The following is a 23,076-nucleotide window of genomic DNA, read 5'->3' as shown; positions in this document are numbered from 1 at the left end:
TTTCCCCCAACACTTAAAAATATGATGGTACCAGAGATGAGCGATGCATTGTATCAGAGAAATATTGTACATTTAAGCTGCCTATCATAATTTATAGTAAAGGAATTGCCATTGCTGGAGTGTCACCTTTTCCTCTGACAAAACACTGATCTCTTATCCAGAGATCTTTTACTATTATGAAGAAATCATTAGCACCAGTAATGTTTGGGCTGAAGCACATCACACATTCCAGAGTTGGTCACACTTGGCAAAAACCACATTGCATGTTATCCTAGGGAAATGTTATGCTTAGAGCGCTGGACTGGAGATGCCAACTGTGTACTGACAGAGAGGGAAGCTTTGTGGATCCAAACTATGTTTCTCTCTTTGGGATCAATATGGTCATCAGGGGTTGCATTTTTTTTTTTGTACAGTCACATTAGTGAGCTCTGAAGCAAGCAAGCACAGAGGCCCCAATGGTGAGTTGACTCTGCTCCTTTACTATTAGCCTGACTTTAAGGTTTCCTTATACAGGCTTGTGATAATACTCTATGAATATCTCCTTAAACTGTGGGAACTCAGTTCTTCTGTCTTCTAAGTCAGCCAAAGTTAATGGAGCTGCAAGGCAAGAAAGGAAGTGAAGAACTGCTTTCACCATACTTTGTCACAGCTAATGGTTGAAACTTTTTAAAAATGTTTGTTGAATTTTTTTTCCCAGGGGTCACCTGGTCTAGTGTTACGTAGCTTGTGGCATGGGGCTTTTGAAAAGGAAGTTGTGTTTGTGTGACAGGATTTAGAATCATCTTGCATACTGTGGTATCTAAGTTGGCAGGAGACACTGAACACGTCTACATGTTCATTAATGCGCTTTTGCTAATATGCATTAAATTTAGTACCTCCATTGTAGGTACTAGAAAAAGGCGCATTAGTTTATTTTAATGTGCATTAGCAAAAGTACATTAATGAATGTGTAGACACACTCGGTGTGGGTCCCAGTTTGTCATGTCATGAAAAAGTCAATATTGGTCATGAGGCTGCTCTTTCAAGTAACAAGGTAGCTGCTGATATACTTTCATGCTCCCAGCATGAGGAAGGTCTTGTTGGGAAAACAGGGACTGCAAGCACTTTGGTTGATGTTTATGTAATATTTTCTGAAATATTAGCTAATTTAAGAAACACTTTTCAAGAACAAACCTTTACTTAAGGATGCACTGCTCATTGGAGAATGAACATTACCATGGTCTACAAGGAAGTCACACAGGTATTATTTGTTCTTTCAGACCTCCCTATCATATAGCAACTAGCCATGCAAGGTCACCATGGAATGCAAGTTTCATTATGAATGGAAATTTTCCTGTGGCAGACAAGGGATATTAATTTCCATGATACAATGCACCTCATCACACACAAAAAAAATCTTCCTACAAGCCAACCCCAATGAAAATCAACACACCAGTTAAGAGGTCATGAACACTGTCAGACAAAATTAATAGCACTGATTATTAAGGAGGGAAAGAAGAAGTCAGTTTGGTAAAACTATAATGCCGAACAATTTATTAAACAACTCAAAATCCAGGAATGGAAAGTCAAAAGGCAAAATAAAAAAACAAAACCTACACATAAGACAGAGAGAGGATGACAGGGAAAGACAAGGTTAAAGGTTGAGGAGTCAACTGCAGGCCTGGCACAGCATGCTTGATACTGGAAAAAATAGAGTGAAGAAATGCTTGAAATAAAGGTTGAAGCAGAATCTGAAGGGATTTCTCATACAGCATAACTCCTGACTTTGCCTAAGGAGCAGCTTCTTTTGATAGCACTTAGGCAAATGGTATATTATGATGTAACAAAGCACTAAGAGACTAAAGAATTGTGTTAACTGATTCCAGTGAATCTCGAATGATTTGTATGGTAATTTTGTTGTCATGCTATCAGCTACTATCTTGTGAATGCGAAAAAAAAGGGGTGTGTGTGTGGGGGGAAGAGCTAAATAAATATGGAGCAATATTCTTCTTGGTTCTGTCGGTGCACATCTTATTAATTTTCCAGGCATCAGTGGAATCACTTCGGTTTGCCACTGCTGTGACTAAGACCAGATTGTGGCCTGTGGTCTTTTTTTGCCAGTGTAATTAGGGAGACCTAGGTTTACATGGGCATCTGACTGTCCTATCTGTATCCTATGGCACCTGTCATGTGCTATGCATATATTGTATGCATTTACAATCTTTATTGGATTATCGTTCTTTATGGGACAAGTCTGAATGGTGTAAGGGACCTTCATGCAAAGGCCCTAATTTTGGGGATAGGTGAAGGTTCTATGTAGGATGACAGTCCCTGTCTGTGCCCTGCTACCTGGAGGTACCTATGTATGAGCAGGGAGAGCTCCTATAAATTGTGCTCCTAGGCCACAGTTCTGAGGGGACTAACTGTTTCCAACTGCCCTGAGATCCACCCAGTTAGGAATGAAGGTTTTATTTTTCCCCACTGATCTATGTTTTTTGAGGGGTTTTCAGGTTGCACTCTTGCCTCTTCTGTAAGCCCACATTCTTCTGAAGGAAGCAAATGGGGCAAATGAAATAAACTTCATGGAGTTTTTAACGGTATTTTTCTCCCTCCTGCCAGATGGGAACAAGTGAGCTTAAGGAGGAACATGGCTGTGCCAGCTTTTGCCTATGCTACACAAATCTCACAGCCGCAGATATCTGCCCAAGGCACAGTTATTGCATCTGGTGTCCGTGATCACCTCCACAAGAATGGTTTGCAATGGGCTGGAGAGAGAGTACTGTCAGGGGCCCAGGGCTTTACTGATATAGACAATCCCCATAAAGAATGTCAAGCACCATTTCTGTCCAAAATGTCAAGACAGGACAACTGTGCAAATGTCTTCTCATCCTTCTCTGGATGGAAGAACTCTCTGACCACAATGGTTTCTCCTGGCTCAGGACACTTTGATTTGTGGCTCCTGGAGTAGCTCATGGTATACCTACTGGCAGGAGTGTGTCCTGTGTAAAGTTTTATGGGTTCTAGTCCCTGAACCAGGCCATGTTAAGCTCTTCCACACTAGCTTTACAAGAATGTGCATTTCATACTCCAGGCTTTCCATTATACAATCCAAGTGATCTGCCTAAGCTTCTTCTCCCCAGATAATTTAGAAGTGTATGACATGAAAGGCAGGTACATGATATTTTGCAGAAAGGAGGAGTGGGCCTAGTCCTTCCTATCCATTCAGGGCACAAAGGACCACAGAATGTGGTCCCCACATCTGAACTGAGATTTGGGGGGAGGGGGGTGTTGGGCTCCAGGCCTTCCTCTGTATTATCACCCTATCTGAGTAGGAATTAGGCATATTCTTAGCTACTAATATCCCCCAAGTTTTTTGGAATCAATAAGTGTCACACAAAAAGCTGTTGGTCAGCAGGTCTTGCTCTTTATCAAATAGCAAAACAGAAGATTTACAAGCTGCAGGCTGGATCTTCAGCTGGTATTAAAGTGGCATCGCTGTTGATTTATAATAGGTGAGGATCTGACGTTCCATCTCCAAACTGGGAATTTCAGAAGTTTAGAAGGGAGTTTATTTGCATTTACTATTAGTCAACTGGACCCAATTTGCAAAACTGATTATCTGATGTCAAGGATGTAAGTCTTTGCTTAAGTACCCATTCCAGGCAATTAAGTTCCGATTATAGATTTAGATACTTGACTTTGGAAATTGGGCTCAATGCCATGAATTTTGTTCTAGAAATTAAATGACTGTGCTATCCTGTCATAGTTTTGTTTCCAAGATTTAGCAATATCAAAAGATCATGGAAATGTGACCAATTGTTAAAGCTGTCTAGGAGTAAAATGAATTTACAGTATTGTGGCGACGTCTAATACTCAAAGTATCCTGTGCATATTAATGTTCTAGTGAAGTACTCACAGATAGAATGTTAATCAAGGTGCATGTTATAGCTGTATGATCCCTTCTAAAGCACAGAGAAATTGGTTAGGAATTGAGGGGAAGGATGGGAAAAAAGGTTTTATCTCTCAGGCTCTAAAATCTGCAGGCTAAAAGGAATGATTGGTCCATACCCATAAATTCAATCCCAAGATGCTCTGCCAATGCAGAAAGTTGACAAAAAAGAAAGAAAAGGGAAAAAGTTTCAGAAAAGAGCAATACACCATACTCAAAAACAAATTACACATGAATATTATGGCTATTCTGTGTCTGCACACTGAAACAGGACAAGTGGCGTGTGGTTAATGGGGCAGTGCTCAGGTATGCTTCTGTAACTTTCATTGCGAAAAGGGTAATACACCATAATAGGTTCACAGAATCCCAACTGGCACAATGCAGTGGAACGTGGCAATGATGGTTAACCCTTAAAGATCTTACTGAGGTATACAAGGGGGCTGTGATTCTAGGGTACAACCTGAAGCAGTTGAACGTCTGACAGTGACAGCATGCAACTGCCTTATGCTGAACTGAATTATACCACCCAGGGAAGGCATTTTGTAGGAGGTCTCCACTCAGTCACTGAAGATGAAGACCTCATTATGCTGGTGGAATACCTTGCCATTCCTGATATCCAATTCATTTCTTCTGGTTATCATCAGTTTGAAGGGAGCTGATCCTCATTAGAGTGGGGCTGTCAGTTTTTGATGTGGTTTAAATCAGCCAGCTCCACTGAATGTGAAGGGGGGTGGGGGACTACACCCATGTACTCTAGCTGAGGATATGGCCCACTGTCAGGCATGCAGTCCCTGAAAAATCCTGCCTAGGGGAACTGATATGCCTCCAGGGAGCTGGGAGCAATATCAGCCCAATAAGTACAACTAGTTAAATTATTTCAGGGCTAGCCTCATGGAGGAATGTAGGCTTTGTGTTTTGTAAAACCCAGGGGGGCTGGAAAATGTTTTGTGTTCAAGTGAACCCACCTCCCTTTGCAGAATTAAAAACCCTAGGTAAAACTGAACTACACTGAAGTCAATAGCAAAACTCTGATTAATGTTAATGGGGCTATAGTTATAGGTGGTTTGGCTAACTGAGTTGCATGGAAAAGTTATACTCCATTCACAGACAACTCTTCCCATTGGGATACCAGATTAGCTCTCACTTTCTCAGCTCTTGTTCCCATGGACTTTGGAAGCCAATCTAAGGAAGTAGGTACTCAATGAGCATATACAAATCAGTGAAGATGGAGAGCCCAATTAGTTTCCTGCCAATCAGTAAAATTTTAAGGGTTAAATCCATCAGAATCCATCCACATTTTGACCTAAAGAGCCAGTTTTAAATGCCTACATGAACACTGCTAATAATATACATTAGTTGCATAGAAAGCTTGGTTAAATTTTCAATAAAATTAGTGACATGCACATGCATATATATTACTGCATTTCGGTTGTTTTAGAGGTGAGACTGGTAGCCTGCCTGTAATTCAGTTTCAAGGGATATCATGCAGCCTCTATTTCAAATAATTCAATGGGAAATTGGTACTTAAAATGGGAATATATTCTGGCTGAAAGCCCTAAGAAAAAACATGCTGAGAAAACATGCACCACTCATTCTGACTGTAGACTGAATATAGCTCTTATTTATTTTTGCTATTTAAAGCTACTTTCTCTTGCCCTGATTAAGAGAAAGCAAAATACCCCAACAATTTTCATTTTACAAAGAGTTAGGTACCACTCTTCCTAGTCAAGCTAACGTCTTACACTCATTATATGTGAAAAGGTTTCAATCAAACCTCTGTCCAGGGATTTTAAAAAGAATTACAAAGTTTGCTTTAAGTCATTCCATTTTCATTCTCGATATGATTTTGTGCTTGGCAAAATTGAAAAACAAAACAAAACAAAAATGCTTTAAGGCATAAACTATCAAAAAATGACTTAGGAAGCCAGAGGGTCAAAATGCTGGTGAAAGAGTTTTTTAAAAATACTGGTTTATAGAACCTGAACTGGTGCCGTAAAAATGTCTCAGTTTGTTGCATTTTGGGAGATTTGAAAGCAGGCTTCTCATGAATTCTCCTGGATTCTCTGTCTGAAATCATGGCAGGATGGATTCAAGGCTGGGGCCACAGCTGGGGGACAGCCTGACATGTCAGCTTAACTGGGGCTCTAAGGGCTTCCAGGCTTCTGACTAAGGACCTAAGGCTTGGAACCTGCAAGACCTAGAACTTGTCCCAGTCCATGGCAGCACCACCATTTGAATCACCCAGGATATTACAGTAGGGTTCACAGTCCCAGGCAACTTGGAAATGCCCCAGAGCCATGAACCATGGTAGCACCATGGTGTCTGGCCCCAACATTAACCCAGAGTCTGAGGATCTCAGTGCTTACAGAGTTCTTGGCTCAGGGGCAGCCACACCAAGACGTGTATACTTGTTGCTGTGGAGCTGGGAGTCCAAAAGCCCTGAGAACCCTGGCTCTAGCAGGGAGTCTGGAAGCCCTAGTTACAGATCGGGCATTTAGAGTCTGAGGCCTCATCATATCTGGAGCTTCCAGGCTATCAGACTCCTTGCGGATAGCCTAGGGAAGCTAGTGGCCTGGGAAATGCATGGCTTCCAAGGGCACTCTGTATGGCAGGGCAAGTTCTAAGCCTTAGACATTGGGAACCTGAACAGCAAATGTAAGGGTGGGCAAAATGGCCCATCCAGCTGGCAGCTGGACTCCATTTCCCAGCAGCCCCCACCCGCAGGGCTGGGGCCAGTCTTCATGAAGACTCCAGCACCAGCTGTGCTGTGAAAGCTCAAGGCTGGGGTTGCCATGGAGACCAGCCCCAGCCTCCCCAGCAGTGTGTGTGGCACAGCAGGGCAGGCGGATGCTCCAGAGCTGCTGGGATCTTGTGAAGGGGGCAGCTTGCTCTGGAGCCAGGGCAGAGCTGTGATCTGTAGCTGGCATGCTTCGGGCAAGGGCACGTATGCAGGGGAGTACAGCTCTGCCTCTGCTCCAGACCAGGCTGTCACCGCTGCAAGGAGCCAGGGCAGAGCTGCGATCCCTTGGCTGCATGTCCCTGCCCAGAGCGTGTAGGCTACAGATCATGGCTCTACCCTGACTCCAGAGCAAGCTGCCCCATCGCAAGATCCCAGCAAGTCTGGAGCAGCCCCCTGTCCTGCTCTGCTACACACCCTGCCAGCATGGCTGGGGCTGGTCTCTGTGGCAACCCCAGCCTTGCACTATCACAGCACAGGTGTGTCTGGGGTCTCCATGGAGACCAGTCCGAGCAATGCACAGGGGCAGCTGGGAAATGGAGTCCACTGCTGATTGGATCTTTGCCCTTCCCTGAGCTAATGAATGAAACTGATAATATCAGATTTATTCAGCAACTGTGGAATCTCAGAAGCAGATTTGGTTTCAGAGTTACCATGCTTTTTATATTTTGGAAACCCTTTTTCCCCTTAACTTCTGGTTCAGGAGAAATGTTGATAAGTTTGGCTCTGCTCAAGCAACACTTAAAAAAAATAACTATACTTTTAAACAAACTGGAAATCCTGCATTTTGGCCAGCTTAACAGAGATAGTTAAGATTGCTATTCAGAAATGAGTTAGGCACTGAGGGCACTTTTACACATGCTCTGGGATGGGAGGAGGTGATGCTTTAATTAGAGTGGCTCCAAAAGCTGCTCTAATTAAAGCGCTGCAGCGTCTTGTATATCAGCATCCCCGTGATTCAAAATGGCAGCGGGGGCACTTGAACTACAGGTCATTGAACAAGTGTTAGTTCAAGAACCCCTGCTGCCATTTTGAAGCATGGGGATGCTGATACATGAGATGCAGAAGTCTGCTGGAGCATGATAACTACTATGCTTCTGCAGACTGGATTAATTGAGTCTGCTCCAACATGATATAATTACAAAGCATCAGAGCAGGCTCTGTGCTCATGTACAGACACCCTAAGAGCCTAGATCCAATTGAAATTCAGTGGGCACATCTACACATGTGCTTTAATGCACGGTAGCCTATCCTACTGAGCATTAAAGTGGCGGGTAAAATTTGTTAATACACTAACATACAGTAGAATAGGTTACTGCTCATTAAGCATCACTAAAAAAGCATATGCTTGCACTCCTGCACGTTAGCACAGCCTAATGTGCATTTATTTAGTACCGCATGTTGGAGGTACTAAATTTAATGTGCATTAGTAAAAGTGCATTAATACACATGTAGACACACCCAGTGAGACAAACTCCTAAAATTCTCTTTTGATGAACACAGGCTCTTACATCTCTTGAAAAATTTTACTCTGTCTCTAATTAAAATTTGAGAAAAAGTTAAAGATTCATTTTATCCTCTTATATAAATATCAGAGCCAATTAACTTCCAAAGAATTGATGGAGAAATTTATATCTAAAAAAGTGGCCTCTTCTTTTAATGTCAAATCTGATATTAAGGCTAGGGGCAGACATTCAAAAAGCCTGAGCCTGAACTGATTCAATCTTTGCAGGTTAGTCGAACCTGGCTAGGCTAAATCAGTTTGTAACTGCACAGACATCCCAAACATGCAGGTACATTCAACCAGGTTTATCTCAAACTGGTTTCAGCGATTTTTAGACTGGTTTATATGCACTGAACATCTGTTCTGTTACAGGTTTAAACCAGTTTCTGATCACTTAAATTAATTTATGTGTAATGCCTATCCCTAGCCCGTAAGTTCTGTTGGAAGTCAGTGGGACTTAGGGTACATCTACATGGCATAGTGCAGTGAAGTGTTGAGCTACCTCAGGTACCAGAAGTAGTATAGCCATGTTAACCTAGTGTGCTGCCTGGTTTATCCTGCTGAGAAGGGGTAAATTAACAGGATAAATTAGCCCCATTGGAGTTCTGTGCTAGGTTTGGTATCTCTATAGTGAATTGTACTGCACTGTATAAACAAATCCTTAAACTCTTAAGTGTTTCAGAGGCATTTGAAGTTCTAGGTAAAATTTTCAAATACCTCTGTAGCCAGATAACTATTTTGGAAAGCTGCATTTTACGAGAACACTGTACATTTCGAAACATAAAGCAGAGCATATGTAAAAAATGAAAAAAATGGGAGTAATGGTTGTGTTGCATCACAAGAGTATGTCAAAGGCATACTCAAAACTTGCCCAGCATCATCTGCAATTTCTGGGTCACATCAATCTCATAATGTTTCTATAACAGATTAATCAACTGTGGCACAGTTGAAATTAATTGAAATTTCTGAGCTGTTTCTACTAAAGTATTTGCCTTTAGGAGTAAAAGTTTGTTTTGCTTACTTCATGCATTTTGCCAACGTAATGCATTTTATATGAATGTGCACAGTAATGTGTGGAAACACAAGAAGTTTACACACTGGTCTAGTTGGACCATATAAACTATTGTGAGGCTCACACTTAACTTGGCACATAAGCATGGGGTTCTCAATCTACTGGGGCCAGGTTGATGGGATAATAAGTTTACTAGTGATAAACCTTTAGAGCTACCTGATGCTACCATGCTGCTCCATAAGCTCTGAGCATGTAACTTAAATTCCTAGAAAAATGTGTGGTTTAGTTTTGCCCACAATGCTCTTCTTTCCCCTACCTCCACAAAAGTTCACTCCTACTCATTTGGTGTGATAAATCAGTCTGAGAAGCAAGAGGGGACTTAGTCTTGGACTTGATTGCTATGGCCTCAGTTACACTAGTATTTGCTTGACCTAGAATTGCAATGGCTTCTTTGCATTTTCTTGATTGTGCATCCTAAACTAAATTATGCACCTTATTCCCTCCTACCCATGATGGTAGAATACACTGGCTAGGGGGAACAATCCTGAAGTTAAATACTGCAGTACAGGAAAATTGCCAATTTCCATTGTGAAGCCTTTTGATGGTATACACCATTATTTACCCTCTGCACAAAACTGTATGTAAATGGACTCTCAACCTGAGGGAGGTAAAAGGCATCTACAAGCTTCTTCTCCCTCTCCTTTCATATGCCCCTTGAAGGCAGGGAAAACTGTTTGTATGGGAGTAATTTCCTTCATAAAGGAGACTAGTGTGAAATTGATCCATTATATTTCATCAGCTTTTCAGTCTTACAATACTTGAAATATTTTTGTATTGCACTGGAGGTGCAATGAAGTACTCCTTAGATATACAAACTTCCTACTACAGTGAACTGCAGTGAGATTTGTAAAAATGATCAGCATTAGCCTAACTCTGCTCCTACTGAAGTCAATTAAAAAACTCCCCTTATCTTCATCACTTTTAAATATCTCATCCATAGAGTTGAATTTTTAAACATAAATTTTAAGCTGAATCTTTAGGATATGAATAGGCAATCCACAGCTATTCCTTGCAGGGAGCCATAATGACCTATCAGTTCTCAAATAAAAAATTCTCCTTGAAATCAAGAAGGAGTTCTGTCTAAAATCAGATGGCATTATATAGCTCATGTTTATTTTCTTATTGTCATCTGCTTTAACATTTGGTTTGCTATATAATTAGCATAAGCTTCCCTAGTTAAACCAAACTAAATTAATTCCTCTATTTACTTGGTGCAAAATATGCTCTTGTCTTTCAGCCTCACATACAATCTTTGCTGGATCAGAATGATCAGTCTGATTATTTTTTAATTGTATAACCTGATCTATACTCAGTTTGGAAAAAAAGTCATATAAGTGCTTCTATATTGATTTTTCTCGTTAAATATAAATGTACTTTCACTGGATACCGTCCAAAAGTGTCATTTGAAGATTTGTAGTAACTTAAGAAACATCACTCTGTGCTTTAGATATATTGTATATAGAAGGTGCTAGAATAAAATAAGCAGAGCCTGGGATTTTCAAAGGAGCCTGAGGTAGTCATGTGAAGTACTCTCACTGAATTTCAATGAGATTTGCGGCTCGGTTTTTCAGGAATCCCCAATGCCAGTTCGAGTGAAAAACAATGGGATTTACGTGCGCTTCTCACTTAGGCTATGGACAGATGTAACTTTTAACTGATTCAAAATGGGCATGGGAGTTTATGCTCAGAAGCCCCATAAACTGTTACATCTGCATGCTCCTGTACCACAGAAGTGAGCTAATTCATTGCAAATTTAACTCTGAAGGAAGAAAGGGCTAAAGTTGCAATGGTTTTATTACATTTACATGGCTATAGGACTAGGCAGATTTAACAGCTACTTCATAACACTGGGTGTATCTACATGTGCTGTTAATGCAACTGAGACAGGGTAAACTAATCCTGATGTCACCGTCTAATAACGTGCATTTAAGCGCGGTGCTGCCAGATACCTCTCGTATCTGATGGGAATACCTGGCAGTGGAGTAAATTAGTCTGTTGCACCCTAATTGCCATGGATATGTTGATAGTGATGCTTTACTGTGCAACAAATTAGTCTGCTTTGCAGTAAAGCATCTCGTGTAGACACACCCACCTTGTAACAGGATAATTTGATACTGATACAATTGTTATATCTCTTTATAGTTGTAGATGCTTGTAGCAATCCTAGCCTGATCACCTAGCACACAAAGACTCCTGTAAAAATCCCTGTGTATTTTATATTAGAAAATTTAAAAACTAAAGAGAAAAAAAATGTTTTTTTTCTGGGTACAAAAAAACCCAACCCTCTTAAACCCCCTGAGATTATAATTCAAATCTGGGGCTCTAGTTTCATGGCCTTACGGCATGAAATAATTTGGGGAATAGACAATACCTCACTTCATTACCATTGCTCTTTTAACACTGTGAAAAAGCATAAAACATGTATTTTTCATAAAGAGAAAAGGTCATTAAAAATCTAATACTTAGGAAATAAAAGCACATCAGCAAGGAAAGTTATTTTAGTCTTTTGGTCTATACTTATCAGAGGTGTTTTAAAAATACACACTAATAAACATTTTAAAAATTGCAAGAATATAAACACTTGAATGATGGGAGGTCTAATCTCCTACTAGAGCATTTGGGATTCAGGAGAACTCCCAAGATGGACAATATGAATTATGTATGTATATTCTTCATTCATTGATGTCAGAGAAGACCTATGCATCTACTTGGGCTCCAAAATGTCCAGTGCATGCTAACAGCTTTTTATCCCATGTACTAATGGAAATTAAATTGAGCTAGCTTCCATGCTCCAAAATCTTTCAGGGTGGGGGAGCAAGCTATCAAAAAAAAGTTCATATAGAACTGCTCTTAGCTTAGTGCACAGGGATACCAGCAACAATTAATTATGAATTAGTGTATGATCATTAAAAATGTAAAAAGTATGCAATTTCCTTATATTTTCTGTTTGGCTTTACTATAACTAAGGCTACAAAATAAATAGTCAACATATTTTTCACCTTCTCACTGATAATTAATTATAAGGAACCATCCCTTCCAAAGGAAAGTTTACAAGACTATACATCTGACAGTGACCCCCATTTTCCCGGCAGATCCACATTGGCAGACTTCTCTGAGCACGCACTGGTGTGAGTATGTGTGCATGCAAGAGCACACACAGGCCTGCAAAAGAGCTTATGTGGTACCTTTCTTTTGCAATTTAATCTGATTCTGACATATGTGATCTTTTGCACCTGTCCCCCAACAAATAAAAAACATCAACCACCATCATGTATACCCCCCTCCTCCTCGTTCCCCTTGCAATTTTTCTATTGAAATTTAAAATGTAAACAATAAAGAAAAAAATCACTTTGATCCTGTTTGAATGCACTCTTTTGATGCACCTTGGCCTCATCTACACGAGATGCTGACTGCACAGTTGTTACATATATAAACAAGCACTAAATGATTGCACAGTAACCTGAGTTACTACACAGTAGAACTGATGAGTGGCCTTTCTGTGATGCTACCAAGCAGTAACCCCAAGACTACTGAACAGTAGTGTCGTGCCATGGGTTCTGCCATATAACACTAGTGCGCAGTAGTCTCAGGCTCTTGTGCAGTCAGTATCTCATGAGCATTTAAAAATTACCTTTACTTTCTAGTTCCAAATGCAACTTATGTTTCTTTGGAACCACTAGCTCCTTATCAACTTCTGTTTATCTGGTAGGTTACTATCTTTTTACAAAGACTTGTGCTATTTTAGTGCAGGAAGTTCATTCTTTTGGCAGACAGAATGTGAGACTTTGAAATATGTTTTTGTACTTCTGCTGCCTGATATCAGCCATATCACATCCTTTGACATTGAGTTCACAATGCTCCTGTGTTTCCACATGCCCATAACCTCCATGCCAAACAACCCAATAAAGTATTGCAATTGCTTTTGTTATTATCATTTTCATGCAACAGGCAGAGGCAATCAATATTAAGCCTAAGGCAATAAATCTAGTTACAGATATATAAATTAAAAAAAAAAATCAGAGGAAAGATGCAGCGACAAGAAAGCAGCACCAACTGAGCATGCTCCTACTGAGGCACAGACAGAAAGGAAGTGGACGTACTGTAGAAGCTGGCCATTACGTAGTTTTGGCAGCGATCACCAGTAAATTCATTTGGGCACCTGAGAGGAAAAACAAAACAATGGTAGAGAAAAACAGAGAAAAGAGAAGAGGTGAACATATGCTAAGAAAGAAGCTCCTTCAGCGTGGACTGATTTCACTTGGTGAGTTCACCTTCAGAAACTGAATCTCAGTTTAGCATTTCCAAATGACTCAAGATGTTTGAGAGCCACCCATTTGCTTTGTGGAAGCCAAAACCAATCCAGATCAAAGTGTGTTTCAGCATGTCATAGATGAATCTGCCATTTCAAACCCGAAATGACTTTTATAATGTGCTTTTTGCAAGGCGGCTAGAAGATGGAATCTGTACATCATTCATTTCAGTTGGCTTATTCCTACATAGTACCACTTTACAGCATTTTCCCAATCGAGAAAGCTGATAGTGTAAAACAAAATCTGTGATGGATGAGAAGGTTCTGCTTTAAAAAGCCACACAAATGAGACATGTTCTGATGCCAGAGAATGCCATGGTGTACAGATTAAAGCTTAGAGAGTCAAGCTGTAATCACAATCAAGAAAGGCCAGTTCCAGCTGAACTGTGAAAACACCAAGTAGTAGTGATTTTGTTGCTGTAGTTGGGGGAGAAAGCAAAGTTCAGATTATTTTAACATACTTTCTTGGTTTTGGATTTTCATGGGCAGAGTTTCAGTACATCTTGCTCCGGTGAATCCCGGTTGGCACCTGAAGGGTAAAAACTTGATAAGCAATCGAACACGAAAACCACTGAACTAGCAGACTGATATTTGCCTTCCTATGGAACATGGAGATCCTCTAAATGACCTCAGGAGAGGGCTGGAATTAGTGAAAAAGTGTAATAAAAGAAAAAATGTATCCTTTGAAAAGTTATATTTTTATAATATTGAAAAAAAAATTGAAAAAAATCCATTTATTTTTAAATAAGAGAGTCAAATCTAATAGAAATGCACTGGCAGCCCCCTTTCAGCTTATTGTTTTTTTTCCTTATCAGATTGCCACATCAAGTTATTTCTGCTTGCAATATTGCATTTAAAAATAATTTATGTCCCCTGCCTTGAGCAATCATGTACAGTGCCAAACCTATGGCTCTTCTCTGACCCCCTTCTTTCTTTAATGGTCTGCTTTACCTTCAAGTTCCTGCTTAAATAAGAACAAAAAAACCCAACTAACCCATCCACTCACCAAACCAAACAGCCCCCCAAACAGCCTCTGTTTTGTTCAAGACAAGGCAGCAGCCATGGGTAATGCATCGGAGAGAAAACCGGTAGGCCAGACAAACAAGGAGTATAGGTAAAAATAAGGTGAAAGTGCTCTTGAATTCATACAGAGTAAGAAAATTAGCAGTATTCATCTCTTCAGTCACTTTGTGCATAATATGTGGGCTCTGTTATCCAGAAAGGATGTGGAGAAGCTTGAGAGAGTCCAGAGGAGAGCCATGTGAATGATTAGAGGTCAAGAGAAGAGGCCTTATGAGGAGAGGCTGAGGAGCCTGGGGCTCTTCAGCCTGGAGAAGCGCAGGCTCAGGGGGGACTTGGTGGCTGCCTACAAGTCTATAAGGAGTGTGCACTGGGAACTGGGAGAATGACTGTTCACCAGAGTACCCCATGAGAAGACAAGGTCCAACAGTCACAAACTCTTGGAAGGCCATTTTAGGCTGGACAAAAGGAAAAACTTCTTTACTGTCCGAGTCACAAGGGCCTGGAATAAGCTTCCGCCAGAAGTGGTGCAGGCACCTACTCTGGATTCCTTTAAGAAACACTTGGTTGCCTATCTTGCTGGGATTATTTGACCCTTGCAGACTGACCACCCTTTGGGCAGGGGGCTGAACCTGATGATCTTGCGAGGTCCCTTCCAGCCCTAATGTCTATGCAATCTATGAAATCTTCCTTGGAAAAAAATCAGTATAGATTTCACTTTGGTTGTAATGAAGAAATGGCTCTTCTTGATGTCTGGGATCCTTTTATGCTGATGTCACTTGCTCCTTCTCTTCATTCCCTTAGACTTCAGTGCAGCACTTGGCAATAGACGGATATTCCTTCTTCTGGAAATGCTCCACAGCTATTCAGGCTTCTCCAGTTTCTTAGGACACGATTCCACTTATTTTTCTGCCCTAGACATCTTCTGTACAGTCTTACAGAATTCAGTTCTTGCTTGTTGATTTGTGTTACCTACTTAGCCACTCTTGGTATTCAGTGCCCTGTTAATTTAACTATCTTTAACCTTAGCACTAAATCAAGCTATTTTTACCTATTTAAATTCATTTTTATTAATGTCTATTAACTTCCTTTGGTTTGAATCTAAAACACTTCATAAGTCTGCTCCAACTGGTTTCTCAGATTCAGCCTCTGCCACCACAGCTTAGTTAACTGTTGGCCTCCCATTTGCATCTTCCTCAAATCTATCTACTCTTCTCAGCTGCAGCAGCAGGCAGCTGGAACAGTCCTCCTTCAACTCATCAGGGTTTAACTCTATTGAAAACTTACTTGTTTCTTGCTTCGCTTCTTAAAGTTTTCTTCCACAGTTATCTCTAAGATTGATTAGCAATGCAGTGGACTAACACACTCATGGCATTTTTTTTACAGTATGTCTGTATACTTTTTGGAATTTTGTACATAACACACTGTACCAGAAAAGCAGTGTTAAATTGTCCAAGTATGTCAGACAGAATTTTATTTTCAATGGATGGTGTATTTTGAGGCTTTCAACGGGTCTTTTCCAAGATGACTCACTGTAGTGACCAGTCTGTTGATTAAAAGAACTGATTTTAAGCTGTCCCCAGAAGCAATGTACCCAGTAGGGCTATGCAAAGGTTCGGGTGCTGATTTGATTCAGAGGAGATATGGTCTGATTCGGCGGCCAAATCTCTGAATCCAAATCAAATCAGGAGACCAGTAAAAATGTATGAATTGATTCAAAGCTCTCCAAATCGATTCTAAAAGATTCAGAGAGCTTAGGAGATTCGGGCAGTCCCTACTTGCCACCACAGGGAGCTGGACCCAGACTCTGTGGCGGTAAGTAGAGGGCAGGGGTGAGGTCTGGTGGAGGGAGGAGGGACCATGGAGGACCCCCATCAGGCCCCATCCCCTGCCTGCTCCCCTCTGAGCACCCCTCCCAATGGTTGCTCCACCTGCCCCAGCTCCCAGCTCTTAAAAAAAAAAGAAAAAAAGCCTTGTACTCACTGGCTGGTGCAGCAGCCATTGGGGCTTCTGGGGGCTCATGGCAGAGCCCCCCATGCAGTGAGGCAGAAGCCAGTGAGTGCAGGGACATTTTTTTTTTTTTTTTTAAAGAGCTGGGAGCTGGGTCTGGGCAGGGCAGCCATTGATGGGGCTGGGAGAGCAGGCGGGGGATGGGGCCTGTTTGACTTGGAGATTCGGCCAATTTGGTGACAGCTGAATCTCCTAATCAGATTCGGCCAAATCAATTTGGGACAGTGATTTGAATCACTGAATCGAATCACTGTCCCCTGAATCCATGAATGACCCATGCCCCTGGTGGCTGGGGGTGGGGCACGGCAGTGGCAGGAGTATGGTGATGGCAGTGGAAGCTTGGTGGTAGTGAGTGGCAAGTTCCTGCAGATGCTGCTGGTGCTATCAGCAGCAGGGTACTGACCATGGGGCAGTGACCACCTGCAGATGCTGCCAGCAGCATTTGTGGTGGCCAGTGGTGATGACTGACCACCTGCAGATGCCGCCAGTAGGGGTTTTTGTGGGGGGTGCACCACCATGCTCAGGGGGTGCACCCGCATGCACCCCTATGCGTCGTTCCTGCTTAAATCAGCCGAATCCAAGTCCAAAGTGGAAAGTAGCTGCTTTGCACAGGCCTAGTACTCAGCATATAAGCACTCTGGTTTCAGTAGGGATGCTTTTGCACTGTCATAAATAAATTAATCAAAGGAGATTCTACTAAGGATAAAGGTCTCATAAAATGGTTATGCCACTGGTTAGACTGTGGTATTTGGATTTAGCTTAGCAACTGGGTGAGGGAGAGGGACAGCAACAACATGTTTTAAACTGTAAATTCAGTTCTTATCTTACATCAGGTTGATGTTATTACTTGTGTACTCTACCAAGTGCTGCATAATCTCATGTCTACCCTGAGATAGGACACATGGGGCCAAATATCAAAATCCTTATTCAGGCAACTCTGAATGAATACAATCAGTATTTCTGCTGCCTATGTATTTCAGGGTTTGACATGTGGTGTTTGCTCACTTGAGCCATTTATAGATGTTATGTTTTTCTAGGCTTAATCCAGACTACAGCCATCACTGTATATACATGGAGGTCTGTAATCTGAATTAAAGTTAGTGCAGAATAGGGCAGTCTGCATAGGCCATTTAAACTGTATTAATTAACATGTATGCACTGCATTGCTTTTAGGAAAAATAGTCCTTAGGAACTCAGATAATAAGATAAGCATTGCAAATATCACGCTTCCTCAGCCTGACAAATTTGCACCTGAAAGCTTGCAAAAAGAATTTTTTCAACTATTTGAGTTGGTCTAATACAAGATACTGGATTTACCCAAAGAACCCTGACTGCCTGATCCCAGAAAATGGAACTCATTTGGGTTTTTGTAATACAACAGAGTCTATCAGGCACAAAATAACACCTTTACAAAGTCAAGTGTACCAAACACCACCTCACCCTAAGTATCAAGTCAATTACCCCATCTGGAACAGCACTTCAGATAACTATAACAATGTAGCAGCACTTAGCAGGCTTATTATCACCTCCTAATTAGTTCCAACTTCTGTTATTGGTCTGTTAAGTATATAGACTGCCTATAGCTAGTGTCCCCAGCTGTGATGGTCAATGATTGCCTATCAACCCTTAATTTGAATTGAACTTTGATTCAAACTGTGTGATGCAATTAGTGGTTTAGAAAATACTGAGCAAGTCAACAAACAGCCTTGATGTCTATGCTGGCAAACTGTTAATGTCAACAGCAGGAGAAGCTGCACTGGTCTCCAAAACTCTTGAACTGCTAGTGCAGATGACATTAAATTGTTTCCAGCCTGTCCTGGTTTGGCTTTCCAGGCACAGGTTGTGTCTGCATGTGCATATTAATGTGATGCAATAAACTTTGGTACTTACTGCAGATTTGCACATGCGCAGGGATCCCAAGATGTTGAGTCAGGTCAGAGCAGTTCCAGCTATGTGGGGAGAGCATGTCAGCTTGGGACTTCCCCCAGCTCAATGTGCTGTGGAGGTGCTGGCTGGGGCATGAAGGTGCTTCAGTGCAGGGCTAGCCAACAGGTAGTCCCCGCACTGAAGTACCCTCATGCTCCAGCCAGCTGGGGCAGTGTCTACACATGCACTGCTGAGTTTTTACTTCTACTATTTACAAATACTATCCTGCTGTGGAGTAAACTAGTCTACTGAACTCATGTATATGGTCCCACAGCTTTCTGGTGTTTCTGCCTATACTTAAACCACTTTCAACACTGGTGTTACTGCACCTTTTGCTGGAAACAGGAACAGACTGAACTAATGTAGACAGGAGTTAGAATGAATATTCCATTTCCATTTCTTTTCAGATTAATCATGTGTGGTAAAGGGATTTAACTGCTCAAAAATAAAAAAGCAATGCTTACCTTTTCATGGGACAATGTCTGCCTTCAGGTACACTTATGAAAGTTACAGTTAGGCCACAGAAAAAACAAAGTGTTGCTCTGAATATATGTTTACGTAACAAAAATTAATTTGGCCTCAGCTCTTCTACAGGCTGAATACAAGCTACCAAAACTATTTACTAATGAAATGAAACGGATTAAGTAAAAAATAGCATGTGTCTTTGTTTCATTAGAAGAAATGTTTTTCTAACCATGAGTATTTACTAGTTTTAAACTCTGCAATATGGCATGAAAAGGAAGTCCCCACACTGAAGCACCCTCATGCTTGGGACTAACAGTATATGTAATTTGAAATCAACAACTAATTTCAGTGGTCTCTTGCTCTACACGGGAATTTAGCAGGAAAAAGCATTTTTTATCATCTAATTAAATGCTGTATTTTGCATTTGATGACTTGGGGCAAAACAATTTAAGCAACACTGCCTCAACTCACTTTCGGGAAAGCTTTCAGTTTTCACTATGAGATAACCTCTCCTTTTCTTTGACAATTCATTGATTTCTGGGTCATCACAATATTTTGTCCTCTACCCACTCCATTTGCAAACAATACAGATGTGGAATAAGCTATATTATAAAAAATACGCAATTTATTATCTTTCCATTACACTAGCATTGCCTTTTTCTTACAAAGAAGCACTGTTTACCACCACTGAAAATATAGGTTAAAGTCATTTCTACAGAACAGCAGCAGTAAAGGCAACACAAATGATTCTGCTTCCTAGTAAGAAAATCAGCTTAATAAAAAATCTTCAAAAAATTATAAAATACATTTCTCCAAATAAAAGGAATGAAGTCTTCTCCAAATAAGAGGCACTCCAAATAAGCAGTGTTATAGGTACTCAAAATATCATGTGCTCTGCTATTTGCAATGGGCTGTGGGAAAAATTTTCAAAAGCACAAAAATGATTTTGGGGCATATGTTGTATTCTGAAGAGACATGGATGCTTCAAAATCTAATTCTTGCTGAAAATCACTGGGCTATAGGCTTCCAAGTGCTTGTGTCACTTTTCAGAATGGGACTTAGGTTTCTATCCATTTTTTTTTTTACATTTTCCTCATTATCTCATCAAAAAAACACAGTCTTTTTAGTCTTCTATACTTTACTATGATTCTGTCTAGTTCAGAACTATAATTAAATTACACACGTGAAACATATGAGGCTTATGCTGCTCTAGATACAGCTATACGGGTTTCAGTTATAGCATGTTGTGGATTTCATTCTTTTAAGAATGAATCAAAAAACAAGCCATAGGAAGTTACTCAAATTCATATATATATATATCTATGATAGCAAAATCTGACCCAGTGTTTATTATTAGATGATCTATTTTGTGGACAGCACTTTTTTAAGTACATAGCTCTAGAGTTCAACAGTAAGAGACAAATTCACAGGGAATATTTTATAGATGACCTGAGGCATCACTTGCAAAATTCCATGGTTATTGTGCATCTGAGTCATGTTTTTTGGTTAGGGATAAAACCGATTTAGAATGATGTGGCTCATGCTTTAAAAATGTTGTTTTTGCTCTCAACAGATGGACCATATGGAAAAAATGTGAACTTGTTACTGAGGCAGAAATATGAAGAGCAAGTACCCCATTTCAAGTTTTCTGTTTCCACAGATATATTTTGCTAAAAGATTTATTATCATGGTAGAAGAAAGGCAATGCATACTTGACAGATATTTTAGTTAACAGTGGAATTAAAATTAGATAAATGTATTTTTAAATAAGCAAAAAAAGAATGCTATTTTTTCCCTTCAGGTATTCTGTATTTTAAAGGACATTCCACATTCTCCAATCACTTCACTTCACTTCACTTTACTTCACCAATCTCTTGCTTTTTTACAGTATAGGTGGTTTCTGTGCCAGTAACTATCAGAAATACAGCAGAAATGCTACTAATTAATGGAGACTTCAAAATAAGGCTCCTTTTACATCACCTTAGTATAAAAAACTCAATCTGGCCCTCTGATTTTCTCTCTCAATTTTCTATCCCAGCTATTTCTGGCAATGCCCAGAAGGTTGCCCAAAATAGAAATCTGGATATTTACATCCATTTTTTTACTCAACCTCCAGATTTAGTGACTATTTTCCATTTATGTTGAAGAATTAGCTTTATTTCAGAGAGTCTGGGACATTCATTTGCTAGGAAGAGATGGGATCCACCTGACAAAGAGAGGGAAGAGTGTCTTTGCAGACAGACTCACTAACCGAGTGAGAAGGGCTTTAAACTAGGTTCACTGGGGGATGGAGACCAAAGCCCTGAGGTAATGTGCTCTTATACTTCTTGAGAAATCAGGGCAATCAACTAGTCACGGAATAACAGAGACTTGGTGGGAACTCGTATGACTGGAGCATGGTCATGGATGGGTACAAACTGTTCAGGAAGGACAGGCAAGGGAGAAGAGGAGGAAGAGTTGCACTGTATGTAAAAGAGCTGTATGATTGCTCAGATCTCCAGTATGAAGCGGAGATAGGCCTGTCGCAAGTCTCTGGGTTATGATCATAGAGGAGAGCAACAAAGGTGATGTTGTGGTGGGAGTCTGCAACAGACCACCAGACCAGGAGGAAGTGGTGGATGAGGCTTTCTTCAAACAGCTAGTGGAAGTTTCCAGATCACAGGCCCTGGTTCTTATGGGGGACTTCAGTCACCCTGACACCTGCTGGGAGGGCAATACAGCAGTGCACAGGCAATCCAGGAAGTTACTGGAGAGTGCTGGGGACAAGTTTCTGGTGCAAATGCTGGAGCGGCCAACTAGGGGCCATGCTCTTCTTGACCTGCTGCTCACAAATGGGGAAGAATTGGTGGGGGATGTACTAGTAGGTGGCAACTTGGGCAGCGGGGACCATGAGATGATTGAATTCAGGATCCTGAGGAAAGGAAGGAAGGACTCTGAACTTCAGAAAACCAGACTGACTCACTCAGGCAACTCCTGGGCAGGATCTCCTGGGAAGCCAGTCTGAGAGGGAGGAGTCCAGGCTGTACTTTAAAGAAGCCTTACTGAGAGTGCAGGAACAAACCATCCTGATGTGCAGGAAGACTAGCAAGTATGGCAGAAGACCAGCTTAGATTAGCAGGGAGTTCTTCAGTAAAATAAATCACAAAAAGGAAGCTTAGAAGTGGAAACTTGGACAGACAACTAGGGAGGAGTATAAGAATATTGCTCGGGCATGCAGGGATGAAGACAGGAAGGCCAGAGGGCAACTGGACTTGCAGCTAGCAAGGGATATGAAGGGTAACAAGAAGGGTTTCTATAAGTACATCAGAAGTAAGAGGAAGATCAGGGAAAGTGCAGGTCCCTTACTTAATGGGGGAGGCATCCTAGTGACAAAGGATGCAGAAAAGGCTGAAGTACTCAACGCCTTTTTTATCTTGGTCTTCACAACCAAGGTCAGCTCCCAGACTACTGTACCAGGCAGCACAGTTTGGGGAGGAGGTGAGCAGCCCTCAGTGGTGAAAGAACAGGTTAGGGACTATTTAGAAAAGCTGGAGATATACAAGTCCATGGGGCCAGATGGGATGCATGCAAGGGTACTGAGGGAGTTGGCTGATGTGACTGCAGAACCACTGGCCATCAACTCTGAAAACTCACGGTGATCGGGAGATGTCCCGGATGATTGGAAAAGGGCTAACACATAGTGCTCATTTTAAGAAAGAAAAAAAAGTAGTATCCAGGGAACTACAGACTAGTCAGTCTCACCTTAGTCCCTAGAAAAATCATGGAGCAGATCCTCAAGGAATCTATTTCTAAGCACTTGGAGGAGAGGAAGGTGATTAGGAACAGACAGCATGGATTTACCAGGGACAAGTCATGCCTGACCAATGTGATTGCCTTCTATGATGAGAGGATTGGCTCTGGATGCGGGGAGATGTGTGCATGTGGTATACCTTGATTTTAGCAAGGCTTTTGATATGGGCTCGCACAACATCCTCGCAGGCAAGCTAAGGAAGTATTGGCTGGATGAATGGAGTATAAGGTGGATAGAAAACTGGCTGGAGCATCAGGCTCAGATGTCAATGGCTCAGTGTCTAATTGGCAGCCAGTATCAAATGGAGTGCCCCAG

The 23,076-nt window shown here is 41.2% G+C and overlaps 1 protein-coding gene across 5 annotated transcripts in view; it reads right to left on the bottom strand.

Moving 5' to 3' along the window:
* The window catches only part of NRG1 (neuregulin 1), a 260,030-nt gene that overhangs the window by 21,310 nt on the left and 215,644 nt on the right, over window positions 1–23,076 (bottom strand). For 2 of the 5 annotated variants that reach the window (XM_090038933.1, XM_090038932.1), the window contains one exon: window positions 14,012–14,079. In XM_090038933.1, the coding sequence (XP_089895059.1) occupies window positions 14,012–14,079 (68 nt within the window). Of the gene's footprint in view, window positions 1–4,047; window positions 4,072–13,306; window positions 13,401–14,011; window positions 14,080–23,076 lie in introns of those variants that run through there. The other 3 variants (XM_090038935.1, XM_090038934.1, XM_090038936.1) reach the window with 3 other exon arrangements.

This window comes from Crocodylus siamensis, chromosome 3, assembly GCF_052110815.1.
Source record: "Crocodylus siamensis isolate JL-2025a chromosome 3, ASM5211081v1, whole genome shotgun sequence".
Taxonomy (NCBI): domain Eukaryota; kingdom Metazoa; phylum Chordata; order Crocodylia; family Crocodylidae; genus Crocodylus; species Crocodylus siamensis.
The sequence above is the reverse complement of the archived record's forward strand: the minus strand, read 5'-3'. Positions and strand labels throughout refer to the sequence as shown.